Genomic DNA, 17871 nt, shown 5'->3' on the forward strand with positions numbered 1-17871 from the left:
TTTATGTACCGACCAAAATATTATTCAAGCATCATTCTCATCGAGCATTGAAATATTGATCACCAAATAAAAATTAAATATGAATGATATTGAATATGAAAGTAATTGCAAAATATCTTCCGATCATATATCGATACCAGAAAGTTCAAAGACCTGGTTCCCAAACAAGAGCGATGAACTAGAAAAAATGAATATGTGGGTAGTTTATTTATCCAAGGGGCCCTGTATGAGGGTGTGTAAGCTATTTATAGCTTAGCATCGCCAGGTGACACCTGGGGCAGATGTTCGTCTCGATAAGTAATAAGATTTATCTTTATCCGATGATAAAGGATTTGTTTTTTTGTTCTTGAGATTCGAAACATCTGGTTACCTAGTTACCCGAAGACATGGCAACTTCCAAGATTTAAGATTTTAAGATTTTAAGATTTTATATGGGTATAATAATTACAAAATTACCGTCATTATAGTATTGGATTTTGTTGTCATAAAAATGTTACTATTAATAAAAAAATCGATTTAACCAGCTAGGCGCTCCATTTCTCTCTAGATCGCTATTTAGTTACGTTCGTTTAGTACGATCGTTAGAAATCTCCTAAAAACATTTATTTTCTGTACTTATTTTAATATTAACAATTACTTAACTTAAAAGTTATCATTAGTTTTGAGAAAACTACAAGTTTTGATATAAGCGCCATCTACCGTTTCAAAACGTAACTTCTATAGCCTCTAGCATCCCTGTCCCGTTCCGCTTGACGTATCTTCAAGCGCGTTTGTATTCCACATCGTGTTTTTGTATAGCGTCTTAAAAGTTCAGCATAAGCTGGATAGGTGGCGCTGTTTATTATAAGATGTGTATTTTTAATTTACTTTCTGAAGAAATTAATAAAAATCGGATACATACTCGGTTTTGAAATTAAAACTCATTTCTGCGTTCACCTAATTTACTTGATTTTTTTAGATGTACCTATAATATTTTTTTATTTTGTTTCAGATTGCCCTCATCCAACGAACGAATAATTCCTCCAAAATTAGTCAGATCAAGTTCCTAGTAGTTTAGTCTAGTATAAAATGTACAATTCCAATGAGTTTCTGCATAGCGCTGGCGTAAGCCGGCACATGCAAGCGACCGGCGAGACCCCGTCGCAAAAGACGAGCATGAAACGGCGATCATGCGAAGTCCCCTTAGGCGATATATCATCAAACAATTTCAAAGTCTCTTTAGGGGACCTAAGTTCTAGTGAAGGACCTAGTTACGACTGTCGGTCCCTTCGTTCGGTAAAATCCGAAGATGCCCGATCGGTTCGGAGCTACCGTCCCATAGATAGCCGTAGTGTCAAGAATTTTAGGTCCTCATTAGCTGATATTTCTGCGTACTCTTTGTCGAGGCCTCCGAGCTATGATCAGCTGTCGCGTAGGTCTTTAGTTGAGGGTCCCGAAGGGCAAGGCATCACGTCCAGCATCGAAGGCGTGCTGTGGTCTGATGAAGAGGAGACGGAGTACTTCTACCATGAGAATATCACTTCGGCATGGAATCAAGGTGAGTGACAAAGAATCTTATTCTAATGTGATAGAACATTTTATTCAATAGCTCTATTAATGTGATATACATAAACTGAATGGGCATAATTAGATACAAGTAGTAGTTTGCATAACACGTTAGAGGTAAACAAATGAATGTAAAGTTCACTACTAAATTCATTGATGACTTTTTGGAAATAATCAGACATAGTATCATTGCGTGTTCATTATTCTTAGTTCCTTAGTCACATACTAATCACTGGATCTTAGTAAAGAAACGAAAACTGATGAAACTCTGCCTTTTACTTTCATCACATGATTAATGATTTCTCAACAACCAATACAACAAAAGCAGTTGAACCAAAAATCAATACTAATGCACAAAGTAATTTCGTACAGACAGACAACCATAAGGAAATGGACCTAAAAATAACCAAAGCAACCGCGGACCATACCTTGAAGTTCGTTGACCGGTCGAGTTCGGTGATCAATGTTCAACATTACCATAATTACGGGCTCTGTAATGCATCGTGTAATACCGTATCGATATCAGTTAACATTTGATTTGGATCGTTGAAGAGAAGTTTCTCTGGAAGTACTACTGGTCCTTCTTAGCTAGATTGAAGACCTATTTCACTATAGGACTTTGACAAGACCATGCTAGGTAAATGGAGACGTCCATTAGTAAAATGATTTAAAGAGTCGGTGACAAACCTTTGCGCATAGAAACCACGAGGGGTCATTATTTAAGACAATCCCAGTCATCGTACTTAGATACAATACAATATCTATGAAATTGTATTACGGTCTCGAGATTTTTGTGACCTTTCGATTAGAACTTGAGCCTGGCTCGAAAGACCGTGTTCTTTTTAAACCTCTTTCAGAGATTTGTACAACCTCTGATTATAAACCTGCAGCTTAAGTATACCATACTACCTACCACAAAGAACTTCTTATCGATATTCTTATAAGAGTATTATTTATTTCTTACTCAATAAGTCGCCTGCTTTTTACCACTAAGTAACGGATGCAGCCACCATAATTTAAAAGAAAGGGCATCCTTTTTCCATTGAAAATGATTACGGACAAGTAACACTAGTTTTTATTTTTGGAATCCTGATGATACTTTTTGTTGAACTTCCGACCACATCGCAATCGATGGTTCACCACATTAATTTGAAGGGTACAGTATTATGGAAGTAAGAGATATTGCTTGCATTGGAGAAATTAAAACTTATGGAGGTTTAGGCTAAAATGCGGTCTACAATACAACGGTCAAGGGACAACTTGCTGATCTAATCTGGTCTTTTTTGAAAAAGGGGCTGAACATAACATAACAGTGGACTTCCTATGACTTCGATAATAATGATAATGAATAGCAGATAATTATCCATGTTTGTCCTCACAAGCCATCTAAACATCTATCACAAATCAGTCAAGAAATCATCTCAAAACCATCTGACTAAATTTATAATACAGATCAACTATCAAACCACCCATCAATAAACATCAAAAAAATACCGATAACCTTGTTCCAAAAACATTTTAAAATAATAACGAGGATGACCAAAATACGGGTTCCCACCAAACACGTCCGATGCCTCCTGACGTTTCTGGCTATCATTTTATGATTTTGCATGGTGTTTTTACCAAATTATACCGGTGTTCACGTTTTCGGGTGTTCCGAATGAAGCGAAAATATCTCTCGGCATATAAGTGGGACCGATTATAAGAACCTGTTTGACTCTGTTTTGTTTATTTATCTTGAAGTTAAGTAGTTCGTGGGTTGTCAGCATTTAGGAGTTGGATTGTAAAAAGTGTGCTTTATTGCCAAATAACTTTGCCGATCTAAAGATCATTTCACACAATGTGCAGTGCATTTTGTTCGTAGATTTTGAGTACCTACGATGTGGTCAATAGTAGTTAACTTCAGAGCAAGACATCCTAACCTACATAATAATAATGTTCGGGTGTTGTAAAATATTTAGGGATAGCCACCTACATAGACATTAAAACATTGAAACTATAACTAAAGAAAAGCAAAAAGAAAATAACAATCGATTAAAGTTTAAACGATTAATCCGAGAACCCATTAACATGCAGGATATCGATTAACTGTATCGAAAGATCTTTAACCCTTTGAACTCTTTGTCTTAATAACATCAAGCATAGATTCAGATAAGATGATCCATATTTTACGAAAAAACTGTTTCGAGAAAACATTTTGTACGTAACATAGGTCATTAGCATGATTTTATGAATCGAGATAAAATCTATGGGATACTCTTAAACGATAATAATTAGATGCTTTAATGGTTTCCTGGATCATCAACTTATTCCGTTAAAGTATTACCTATACCTATATCAAAAATATTGCTTGTCCTCGTTTAGTACACTGGTACTTTTGATATTTGTAGAAGATCAATTACCTATTAAAAAGCATTAGAATTTGTCTTCTTTATACGGTGCAGGCTTTCTATGGTTTTTAATGACTACTTATGTCAGAAAGAGGATTAAATTAAATGTTTAACAATGATCTTTCTTTTGTACATTACATACACTTAGATATTTTGTTATCATCTTTCTAGTGACCCTATTCTCGTAAGAAAATGAGGGTGACTGATCAAAATGCCTTATTCAAAAATCATCCAAAACGCGCGAAAACATGGAAATACAATAAACCTCAAAATATGTCACTGCTTAAAATAAAAATCGATGTTACTTCTCCAAAGTCACAATCAAACTAGAACAACAAAAAAATCGAATACATAGAAAACCTGCCACCTACAGATAGCCTTTTGAAATCACATATAAAGCTCTATAAACTACTACCGGCTTCCTGCAGATTGTATCTTGATAGATGAACGGAGTCGCGGGACAAGCACTAATTGAGGACCTAGTAATGAGACTGCTCCAAGTCAACTTTCTTGTACGAATGAGTTTTTATCAGTGCGATAGTTATATCGTTTTGTAGTTTAAGCTTTGTGACAGGGATGTTTGTATTTTGTGAGAAATAACTCTTCGAAACATGCAGCTTATACCTTTAAAAAATGAACCTCAAATAAAGTTAGTAGTCTAGCGATTTAGGTTCCAAAATGAATTTAACCTGTAAGTCGTACTCGTGGTTTTCAATTCAATCAGTTTCGCCTTTAAATTGAATTTTGGCTTAAATTAAAAGGGTTATTTTGTAACGCAGTAAATACAATATCCAAATTATTACCTACTTCGTGGTCTATTCTCAAGCTCTTAAATATTAGTAAGTTCATCATCATCACCATCATCATCATCTCAGCCATAGGACGTCCACTGCTGAACATAGGCCTCCCCCTTAGATCTCCACAGATCTTCACTTATTAGTAAGTTACTTTAAGTTAGTTTATAGGTTAAACAGCAAAGAGGGGGTATCATATTCTTACTGACTAAAACCAACAATAAGCCATTTACATATGTACCAGGGCAGCGGTTTCAAACAATCTCGCAGTCCAGCAAAAGACCCTAAGTTATAATTTCTCCTTCAAAACCAGTCCAAGGCTCATAACAAGCTACATCAAGGCAATAAGCCTACATCAATCGAAGCTAATTTCTAACAGAAAGAAATCTCAAACCACAAAGTACAGCTAACCACGGGTGGTCTCAATAAATTTCTTATAAAAAGTCGCTCTATAAGTAATAGGGTACTAAAAACTAGCATATGAATTAACTGCGAAGTACAAGTTAAACGCACTAGACTTGGTAGAACGTAGAAAAAGTAATAGCTGGATGGCCGCTACCATTTGCTCGTAAAGGACTTTATGAGTGCTAAAATAAAGCGTGAACTTCAAAATGGACATTATAATTTATATTAAGTAAACATAAGATTGCATTACTTACCACTGAAACTTTGTAAAGTTAAGCTCGGTCAGTCCGTGATTGGGTGACCGTCCGAACATGACGAGTTCCTTCGCGTTTTGGAAGATACGTTAAACTAGTGTTCTGGCTGTCATTTGACCACCATTGGCTGTCGTTACGAGAAGTCAGGAGCCAGGAAGTTTGACAACCGATCCTTTCTAGAGGAATCAGAGATCTGGGTTGAGGAGGTCAGATAGGCAATCGCTCCATGTAAAATAGTAGCAGTCAGCTGCATTCTATAAGACTGAAAGCCGACCCCAACTTAGTTCAGAAAAGGCAAGACTGATGATGAGTATAGAACATCTAGTAATCTCACAACCAATAGAGATCTAATTGGCGCAAGAGAGTGAGTCTCAGCTTGACAGATAAATCGGAATTAATGAGACCATTGCTAGTTAATTGAACGTTGTTCGGTCCACCAGTTGCTTGAGAAAATTGTACTGTAATTGTGTTTGACGTTAATAAGGAAAGTGGCTGGTTAAAGGGAAATGGGAGAAAAGCTTATGAGGCTGTTTTTTCGTCATTAGCTTGGATTTTTCCTACTTATGTTGGCTTACTTAGCCTGCGATTGGGTACCCATATTTAATTGTGAAACCGACTTCCCATACAGAAGAAAGTCAGATGTTCATATTTTTTTTATTAGCTGTAACTCGCGGTTTTACCTTGAAAAGTAAATATACATTATATAATCAGAAATATAACTTTAAAAATAAAAACTGTTCAGAGGGTTACTGTTCATGCTGTTCAAATTGAGCATTTATTAATATTCAAACCAAAAATAAGCTGTCAAAAGTACAGCACATACAATAAATGCTATTTAGACACTTCTACATTTTAGTACATATTTCTGAACCTGGAAGACAAAAGGCCACCCATATTTTGACAATGGTAACCACAGTATTTTTCCACTGTACAAAACGGGTAAAAACAATTAATCTGCCAATAATTTTCGCCAAAACAAATGATTTCTTATCTTTGTTTTAAAGTTGATTAATGATTGTGCTAAGTGAGATTAATTTGGCCAATCCTTAATTAACGAGCTAGCCAAATAAGGTGCTGTGATTGCGTCAAACAGAAGGTCTCTATATTCGATGTATTTTGCAAATATTGAGCACAATAATTAATCTATGTATCTATTTATCAACCAATAAAATATTGTTTTTACTTAAATGTTAAAGGTGTAGGTAATCCAAAATTGTATTAAAAGGTTTAACTTAATAATATTTATTTCTACCGAACTTATATACCTATTATTACTTTATATTGATATAATTTTATCACGTCAATATTTAAAAAAGGACTGCACCCCTTAAACTTCAATGTTTTGCCACCTCCTTCTGTTTTTTTTTTGGCTGGAAAGAAGAAGCGGTGCAAACTTCCCAGCAACAGAGCTGTCTACTACAATTTAATTATTAGTACATGCACTTGAAAATCAGTTTTTTAAATCGACTTTCAGTAGGTAAAAACTTTAATTTTACCTACTGCGAAACACCACAGCTCAGTAAAATCCATAACTTTAAAACGCAACTTAAATTCGTTTTCATTTTTACAACACATACTTTGGGATTCCATTTAAAGCGTTAATTAAGCTCAAAAGATATCTTGGTAACGTTGTAATAAACTACATTTTGCAATAGACTCTGACAAGATAAAGATTGAACAAACTGTAATCCGATATTGGTTAACCAAAATAAGAAAACATGAACAAGTGAGATTTGTATCTGGATGTTGGTACTAACGTGTGCTTAATCTTATTTATGCAATGCTGAAATTGTATCCTGCCTATAAAATAATGCTTGAAGCAGATGGTATATCATACAATAACGTTTCGAAAACATTTTACATCGATCAAATCTGGACACAGTTTTCCTCTTCGATGAAAAGGTTAAATGCCAAAGTTTTGGTACTAAAAAGATTATACTATAACTATACTGTAATGAACTTATAACATCTTGTATAAAAACTAAGCCTTCATACAAGCTGATTACTACTTACTCGAAAATGAGTTCGAAAATCAAACTAGTATCAAAAACGTATACTAAAATCAGGCTGATAGATCAGCACTCTTCGAACGTTAAAAACAAAAGACACCCCCAAAATGCCCGCCTTTCACCACTTCATATGTGTTTTAGTTGGGAAGAAGAAAGGGCGCAACAAACTCCCCTGCAACTTTCTCTCTAGTGCTATACTTTCCTATAAAACCTTCCATGTTTTATTTTCCTTAAATAAGTACTGCACTATTTTCTTCCACTCAATGAAAAGTTTACTCAAATCGCAATTTACCACGCAAGAACTTTCAACATAAACGCAAAACAAATTAATCTGATCTACATAACCACAGGCTTTCACATCACTAAAATCAAATCTTAATATTCCAGAAAGTATTTACTTGATCATGCATCCAGTTATTATAAGCACACACGGCACTATATATGCAAATTAGGAGAAAATGATGCAGCTAATACTAGGACTTACCCTTTGATTAAGTGCACTAGCGGTAACCGTGGCAACCTGAATAAGGTTACATTAGTTTTGCTTATCTTCAGAGCCTCATTGACCTAGTGGGCGAGGCTTCAAATGTAAGGTTCAATTGATAAGACACGTTGGGTTCGATGGAAATTGCAAAAGATGCAAGATAGACAAAAGTGACGATGATAAATTTTATAAAACAAATGCGAGTGCACTAATATTGAGGTTGTAATAGCATTTATATAATTTGTTTATAATATACGGGTATGCTGAATTTTCAAATTGAAAAATAAAGTGCCTATGTATAAAATATACATTCATCGTACACAAAAGAAAAACAATTTTTATTTAATCAAGTGAAGGGCCAGAAAAGATACACTATGCATTTTATACTTATTATGCAGCTTTTAGCTTCCAAATTTTTCCAACAAACTTTTAAACTTTTCTAACATTTACCTCTAAACACCGTCACAAATGGCTTCTAACCGATGCTAACTCAAAATAATAGATGCTCTTGAGCAACTGTCCGGCAGGTTTCCTCACTCAAACAAAACCGTTCTCCAACAGTTTACCATATGAAAACCCCTTTACATCAACGCCGCTTGCAATATAATATTAGCATACGCCAAAGCTGATAAAACCACGGATGAAGGAATGATGGCAGAGATGCCATAACGAAGGTAGGTCGCCTTCTTGTAGGTCAAGTGGGCATGATCAGTGACTAGAACTAACGAAGCTTTCGGGTTCTTTCAAAACCGATCTGTTAAAAAGTCTTGATTGATTGGTGATTTTATTTTTAAAATAATGGGTAGGATTCATAGATGATGTGTAAGGGCAGAGCTAGTAACGTTCCTCGTCCCCCGAACACCCACTTTTTGGCGCGCTACTTTCTTATAAAATTTTGCGTTATGACATCTCCACTAGTAATTTTGTTCTCCATGGTTAAAACCAATCAAGATTTTCACTAGTCTCGTCGCTTTCAACGTGTACAGGTGTTGGTGGCTGTCAATTGGCTATTAGTGCTGAAATCTTTTGATATACGACGGTATAAAGATTTGAATTTCAAATTAGGTGTTGGCTTGACAAAATGGTGGCTCAAAATGTTTGGTGTGAGAAATATACCTGTATAGGTAGGTACCTGTATATTTGAGGGAAACTTACTTGAAAGTACCTATCATTGAATTATTTAAATCAATTTATAGTCTAAGTAATAACGATGAGTTAAAGGTAATTTATTCAAGAAATCTTTGCCTTTATGGTATACATAAACAACAATGCTATTAATTTCTCCTCATTTAGAAAAGTACTTTCATATATATTTCATATCATATATAGAGCCTTTTTCCCAATCATGTTGGGGTCGGCTTCCAGTCTAACCGGATTCAGCTGAGTACCAGTGCTTTACAAGAAGCGACTGCCTATCTGACCTCCTCAACCCAGTTACCCGGGCAACCCGATACCCCTTGGTTAGACTGGTGTCAGACTTACTGGCTTCTGACTACCCGTAACGACTGCCAAGGATGTTCAATGACAGCCGGGACCTACAGTTTAACGTGCCATCCGAAACACAGTCAGTGGTGTCTAAGATATACTTAGAAAGTACATACACACTTAGAAAAGTTGCATTGGTACTTGCCTGACCTGGGATCGAACCCGCGCCCTCATAGTTGACAGGTTGGTCCTTTACCCACTAGGCCACCACGACTTTTTTATATATATACATACCTACCTATATAAAATATAAGACGTAGTGGAATATGAAAATTGAGAACCTTTTTCAATTTCTTATTTTTATAGCATACTTAAATGTTTAACAAACTAATTTATTTTATCACAATTAGCTTTCCTTCAGCAATAAACCAATAAACCTTCGTACAATATAAAGCTAGAGTCGATGTCAGGCCGTCGCCAGTAGCTTTCATGTCCGCTTTCCCAACAGCACTGCTATAAATAATAACATTCACACGGTACACGCATTTAAATAAATACGTATCAACTTTCCCGAGCAGCACTAGTGTTTGGTTAGAATCGATTTTAAAATCGATTTGGAAATATCTCGGATAATTTTAAATTTCAAATCAAGATGGTCATGTCTTACAAGGTGTTAAAGCTAGTGATATGAGAACAGGCAGACGTACTGAATCGATTTTTGGTGTGTGGAAATGTACGATAATTCTTCCTTTTTTATCGTCTAGAAGTGAAGATTAAGGCGAGGAAGTGGTCAACAATAATTCCATAACCGGCACGCGCATCTAAGGCGCCAAAAGGGGTCGGAGCGTCTGAGCGGGGCGAGGATAACAATACGCGCGCTAGCTTATAACTAAAAGTCGTAAGCGACAAAATGGTTTTGTAATTTTAATATTTAGAAATGATAATTTAATAAAAATTCCTACTACCATTTTAAAGAGTATGTATATACTCAACTACTAAAAAAGTTAAGAGGCTTAAATCGGTCCCGTTTGCCCGTAATATGTGAATCTCTTTTTAAAAAGAGGTATGTTTGATATATTTTTCTCTGTTATAAAAGTTACCTAATCATGTTTCTACAACTAACAAAATAAGGCTTATATCATGAACTTTCAGGTAACCAAGTTGTATTTTGATCCGTTTTGTATTTACTGAGAAAAATTGACATCCTTGGCGCCAAAAATTCCAATTCGTCCTCTTAACATGAAATTGCATTAGTTCAAGCTACGCAATCTCAGAAGCGTATCTGAAAACTGGGTCGGGTTAACAATAGGCACTAAAATATGTTGACTAATTTCTGCTTTCCCTAGCAAATCCCTCGTAATTTTGTAAGCGTTTGCGTAAACGAAATCCCTAGTAAATACAAGTTTTCTGTAAGACGCCATCAATACTCGCTTGTTTATACTTTAAATCGGATTAGACTGCTTTGCATTCGGCCTATATTTTCTCAACCCACTTCAAAGTTCTGCGCAACGATTTCAATCAATCATCTCAATCATTGATAGCTCTATATAACAGTGTGCCATATCGAGTAAAATTGAAATCGACTTAATCGCTAGCTAATCATCGATCACGAGTAACGGGTCTATCGATGCGTTTTATCGATTATGACAGGATCGATTTATCACGACTTGCATCTTGTCCCTTTACTAGTATGTGCAGAAATTCACAGAGTATGGAAAGATGAGCGGAGATGCCATAATGCAGGTACAATAGGCGCCTTCTTCTTGATCAAATTCGTGCGGTGGGCATGACCAAACTGATCAGTTACGGGTGAACTAACAAGACGTTTGGGTTCTTTGAGACAGATGTCAACGATTTTTGAAATTACAAAAAGTGACCGGGTCCAAAGAAAGCGCAACAGCGCGAAAACAGTAACGTTCCTCGTCTTCCGCAGACCCGAATTTTGGCGCGCTACTTTCTTAGGCGATTTTCCGTTACGGCGCCTCCGCTAGTCATTTGGTTCTCTATGTCAGAAATTACAGAAGTACTCGCATCCTGCTCTCACATGGAAACGCGTTTGATGACATTAGAAACATACTACATAGTTATGTTAGCGTCAAGTATTTATTAGTTGAAGTTATTCCTAATTGCTGCTAGACTTTATAGGAATGGGGAATTCGTAATTAAGTTTTCTCGCAGTTTATTCGATAATTATTGTGGGGAATGGATAGTGTTGTTTGTTCCGTGTTTGTAATGAAGATGTACTTACTTTCTTTATGTCGCATTAATTGTTCATTAAATTGTGCTAGGTAAAAAGGAAAGTAAGGTAATTATAAAGTGTCGTAAAGTTAATGACATAACATTCTGGCCTGAACGGAAACGGAAATCATAGAACAAAAAGAAAACTCGTAACCATTAGTACCTCATAGTGTTTTAATTACTCAGTTTATTGTGTTCGCAAATAAATACCTATAAGCCATATTAAACTACCCAAAACTTAAAGAATTTCAATCATCCAAAAATACAACCTGAGCGCCATTAAATTAACGTATACTTTAAGCAAAAAATATAATAATTTTTCAACCTATTACTTCGCGGTCTCGCAAAAAATTTAATGAATTTATCGGACCAAGCCTCTGTGCAGGTCGACAAATTAACAAAGACATTAATATATCAAGAAATGAGACAGGGGGAGGCACAAAAAATGACTACCGTTATGCAAGACAAATATGTTGATTCAATCTTAGTGACTGCAGTTAGGGTAAAGGAGACAGTTTTGTGCATGCTATAATAAGTCAGTAGAAAAATATTATCCATTAATTGAAAAGGTTTTATTTGACTCGTATTTTGGGATAAAGTTATTAACCTGCTTGATAAAATAGTCATCAACATTATTATTTTAGCCGTAGGACATCAGCTACTAAAACGTAGGCCACCCATTTCATTGCCAAAAGAACAGTTAGAAGTGGCTTGCATCCAGTATTAAAGCATTAATACCCAATCAGTCAACAATCCAATAATAAAAAGACAGCTAAGCCGTTTCTCAAGATAAATGCATTAAACATAAAATAACAGAATAATAAACAAAAGATCTTCAGCTAACACCAAACGACCATTCCGCAATGTCACAATACAAATGCATATCTATGCAAATTTTAACTGTAAGGTAAGACATACCCGTTGACAATAGTCAAGAGTTTTTTGCGAAACCTAACCAAACAATGGTTTTGCTTAACACATGCATGCATATGATTGTGCATAACTTCGCACATTGCTCATGAATTGAAAAGCTTAAGTTAAATGGGATAAACTGTATTGAATCTTACGTAAATAGTAATAACTGGTTAGTTCCTGGCTCTCACTAAAGATGGCACCACTTGTGTAGTTAATTTAAAACCTTATTTTCGTGAAAATCAGTGGCAAAACTATTTGGTGAGATATTTTTTTCTTAAGTTACACAGACTTGGAAAAGTGAAGTAAAAAATGAATCGTTCTTCAAAAAAAAAAAATGCATTTTTTAAATTACTTTCACATAATATGATTTATTCCCTAAGAGAAAATCCCAAAAAAACACCATGATAAATATACAGCTGCGTACAGTTGCACTTACCTCACAAAACCAAAAATAACCACAATTATAATCGGTCTCAAAGTTTAATCAACAGAACTTTCGCATTGCTTTCTCCCGCGAATCAATTACTTACCCCTTTACTTAATCTTAGAGCGAATTCAAGTTATACATAAGTTACACTTTGATTAAGTAAGGTTTTTAACTTACTTTTGATATAAATAATATTAATGTCGTGTTTACTCGGCTACCTGCTGGTAAATTAATGTAATGATTGTGTAATTATGAAGAAACAAAATGCTTTTGATAATCATTTCTGCAATACTTTATTGTAAGTCATATCATATTTGAGAAATTTAAAAATTCTGTACATGCCAAAACTGTTGCTAAAAATCTATTGAAGAAAACAGTTAACTTCGTCTATATCGAAACTAGCTTAACAGTATTTGATAATGCGTCGTCATAAAACAAAAATATCTTGATACTGAAAAGCATCGTAGGTAACAAAACACTGGCCATAGAAGGAAATCTCAGCAAACAAATACTTGTAAGTATAAGCTCAAACTTTTCATCCATTTCCTTATTTCATACAGTTTAAATGTACTACACAAAACATTTAAGACTATTGCAATACTCATACAAATTCATGTAACACATTAATTTGACAGTTCATCATTGTCTGAGCGTCTATTACTTGCAATAGGATTGCGCAAGACAATAGTTGAACTAATATAATAAATGTGTACAGAGCGTGAATTGAATGAATTGTTTTACGCCTCTCATGTTAATTTATAAAGTTACTAGCTTCCACCCGCGGCTTCACCCGCGTTGAGTTCATTTATATGGCGTTTCGAACAGAACTCTTCAAAATTCCGGGATAAAACCTATCCTATATTCTTTCTCAAGGTCAACTCTGTCTCTGTACCAAATTTTATTACATTAAGTACAGTGGTTTAGACGTGATAGCGTAACAGACAGACAGACAGAGTTACGTTAGTTATAATATTAGAAGGGATTTTGTTTTATTGGTACTGAACTAAGCGTACCCGCAAACTACAGCTGAATAGTTGACCGACTGTTGGCCCGGTGGTTGATGATAAAATAGGTTTTAAGAAAGTCGTGAAAACAATTAAAGTTTTTAGTCGATACCTGTCAAATACCTGATTGTTGTTACATGTGCGTTCACTCCAATACATCTTCGTACTTAATAATAAATGGCGTCCACAGTCGATTTCGACCACGGCGACTGTTCTCATATAAGGAGATCTCATATATGCAGCATTTGCGCAGGTACTTATCAAGAGTCCGGTCAGACTGTCGGCCGACTAAAAGGTCTGCAGTGTGGTGCTCATAGATTTATTAAAGTCATTTAAATCATTTCATTTGAAGGAATATTATGGCATGTTTTTGTGTAAAAGCAATAATACAGATCAGGAAATGAAACATTTACCAATTTATTCCGTTAAGCGTCAATACTCCATTCTTTGAAGATTCAATTATTATTCTGTGTAGGTAGTATTGATTTAGCTCTGTAAATTGTTTAACTGTATGAAAGGTTAGTCAACGTGGACTGCCATTAATGGTGATCAGTTAGCCGGTTGAAGCAAGGTATATTTATTTACTAGCTTCCGCCTGCGGCTTCGCCCTCGTAGAGTTCAGTTATATCGCGTTTCCAACAGAATTCTTCAAAAATCCGGGATAAAAACTATCCTATGTTCTTTCTCAAGGTCAACTCTATGTCTGTACCAAATTTTATTAAAATCAGTTCAGTGGTTTAGACGTGAAAGCGTAACAGACAGACAGACAGACAGAGTTACTTTCGCATTTATAATATTAGTAGGGATGAATATCAACAAAAAATACATAACTACATACATAAAAATATACTAACACAACCATGCTATGTGTTTCCCCACTTATAGGAATCTAAATCATTCGTAGATAACAATAACAATAATATAGATACAAAAAACTGACATAAAAACCAAATACAAGGTTTGAACTATCAAATCGATGGCAAAAATTGGTGATCTTCGATGACCATTCCTATCGTAATTAGGTAGAAAGAAAGAAAGAAAAACCATTTATTTAACACACAAATGACGCAGAAAACAAACACACACAAATACAAACAATTAAAACAATGGTACTGTGATCATTTCAAAAAGTAACTAGTATAACTTGAGCAATACAAACAAATAATCTCATACATCTTAGAAGCTATTTCCTAATACGTTGTTGTACATCTTTCAACAGACATAAATAAACAGATCTTCATTTAGGTTAGAAAACTTAACCTAGTTCAAAAACGCTTAAATTGCTAGCCCCAAAAAGGTGTAACTATAACAATGAAGCAACTTGCCGTAGCTGGCTGTGATTGAGCGGATCATACGCTTGTATCAACAGAAACAAACGGGAGTTCTATATACAGAGCACCTGAGGGCTTTGATAGGGTAACTATAGTTTAGAGTTAAGAGAAAGAAACCCTTCAATTTGTTCTATGTATTCGAATATGAAGTCAAATGACATCATTACAAATAGACCTGTTACAGGTTTATATGAAACGTCAAAAGCTACGTGCAGACAAACTTGATTCCAAAATATTAATCTCATAGAGAATAAGAGCAAGAAACTTCACAGTTTTATTGGCATGATGAATCCTGAAGTTTTTTATGGGAATAATATTACCCTCAGACTTTGCTGATTTGATTCGTACTTCTATCCACATACAACGGGTTTTCATTTCATTATTATCTTTGCACATACAACGGCTTGGTGTTTTGGAGGAGTTGTCCAATTGTTTGTATGTGAAAAAGATAATTAATAAAATTATTGGCTCTGTCTTTAGAAACAATATGTTTGCCAAAAACAAACTCCCACAACCCTTTCCATCATGGCAACCCTACAGTCCTATCACAGTTATTGGAAAGGCGATGTTCAAGCCAGATGTGCACGCGCAAGTAACGGACGTAAATATTTACACTTTTTCTTCAGCTTCCGTGATGTAATTAAAGTTAAAATAGTTTACTTCTAAGGTAGGTTTGTTTAATATTATACCTTTATTAAGATGAGGAAATCTTTGTAATATAGGACTCGGGTTATAGGGGATGTTTGTCAGTTGTACTAAATGATTTATGTTAAATAAACTTGACTTAATGTATTTTTCTTAAGAAACTTTTTTGTGTGATGGAAATCATAAATTATTTTTTTGTTGTTACAGGTAAGCAATGTGGGGTATATAAGTCTAAATCTATAGTTTAGAATAAATATCTCGACGATATCATAAGAAGAAGCAATATGTCTGGGTAAGTTTGATCCTCAATGAAAGCTACTTACATGTACCAACATCCCAGTCGGAATCCTCCCAAACCAAATGGTTAGCAATGAGGTCCCGAACTGTAACTAATTTACACAAATAAAAAGCCTGATAAAGGACATCCTACTTCGATTACTAAAACAAAAACCTCAACTAAAGCTCAAACAAAAAATTATAACATCAGAGCTCTAAGAACCACAGTCCAGATCATGGCTAGGAATGCCCATATCATCACGGAAGCCATTGAGCCATTATAAATTCTATAACGGAGTGTACTGACCGCTGCTCTTGATAAATTCAATGATTTACCACTAATCCTGCTTACTACGCTATCACACTTTCCGATCGTGCCATCGACGGTTACAGATTAGAGATCTGATATAGAAATGGTAGATAGAAATTTGTTTTAGGTATTGTTTGATAGATATATATATTATTTACTATAATTAAAATTACCGAAATCAAAACTCAATATTTATAAGTTTAAGTGACACTATGGACGGTCCTATCACTAAAAACGATCTCTTACAAACAACCTTTGGATGGATTGAGACAATTAGATGGCTTATAATAGGACTGATGAAAAGGAGCTTGATATGTATGAAATTGAGATTAATTTAATTCAAGCAGATGATAACATTTATTCAAATGCACCGATTTGGATACTTCTACCAGAAATCTGGACAACTTAAGCATCGTAATAACGCAGCCGATTACGTCAAAGATGATAAAGACATAAGGAAAAATGCCAAAACCAAATCTTCAAAAAGTACAAGACAAATTGACTTCTACAAGTCATTACCTACACACATCAATCATGCAAATCACATTCGACATTTGCTTTCATAAAACTTACACGTATCAATGTTCAGTGAGTGTAAAAACAACATCGAGTTCTTTCATTCAATTTGAAAGCTCGTAGATCAATTACTTGTGATTGAATATCTTCATGACGGATTAAATTGACAGGTTGCTTATGTACTTCCTAATCTAGTCTAGTAACATCTTAAGGCTTTAAATCATGTCCCACATTACCGTTTTTGGTAACCTTATTTTGATCTGCATCGATTTTCACTTTCATTTCATCCCCTATATTATATTGATCAATTTGAGGGCATTAAATGTGAGTTCTAGTTTTAACATGCTCAGAAAAACTCATCAGATTGAAATACGCTTAAGACTGCACTGTCTAAAACATTGTATTATTCAAGACAATACAAAAGAGACAAGTAAAACAAAAACTACAAAACGAAGCTAAAATTACAACCTCAACTCCTTTCATAATATTTCATGTTCATACCAGAATGGTTGCAAAACATATTAAGTTCATTCCTTAACATTTATGGGAAAGCACACACGAGCGAGTGATTCATTCAAACATAGCTACTGAACTTGTCTGAAGGAACAACAATGGAACAGGTTGCTGCTGTTTATAGCAAACAATTTACTTATTAGACGAGAGAAAAATTGAGCCGCTAAAATGTACTCAAGAAATCTCGGATCATCAAACGTTTGATGCGAATTATTGATTCACATAGATACGTCTTCATCTTAATGACCACCGATTATGGCATTCTACTTTCATATTGATTTGTCTTCACCTTATCGTTTGATTTCCTTTTCTCTGTCTAAATACCTAATAAATTAACCTTTTATTTTTGGCAGCCTCATCTTTGAAAATTACGCCTCAATCTCAATTAAC

The 17871-nt window shown here is 34.9% G+C and overlaps 1 protein-coding gene across 2 annotated transcripts in view; it reads left to right on the forward strand.

Annotated features, from left to right (window-relative positions):
* Positions 1-1009: 1009 nt before the first annotated feature.
* LOC124633608 (protein TANC2) overlaps positions 1010-17871 on the forward strand; it is a 173699-nt gene continuing 156837 nt past the window's right edge. The window contains exon 1 of one of the 2 annotated variants that reach the window (XM_047168879.1): positions 1010-1537. In XM_047168879.1, the coding sequence (XP_047024835.1) occupies positions 1069-1537 (469 nt within the window). In that variant the 5' untranslated portion in view covers positions 1010-1068. The remainder of the gene's footprint in view (positions 1538-17871) is intronic. The other variant, XM_047168880.1, reaches the window with a different exon arrangement.

Source organism: Helicoverpa zea, chromosome 10 (genome assembly GCF_022581195.2).
Source record: "Helicoverpa zea isolate HzStark_Cry1AcR chromosome 10, ilHelZeax1.1, whole genome shotgun sequence".
NCBI classification, from domain to species: Eukaryota; Metazoa; Arthropoda; class Insecta; order Lepidoptera; family Noctuidae; genus Helicoverpa; species Helicoverpa zea.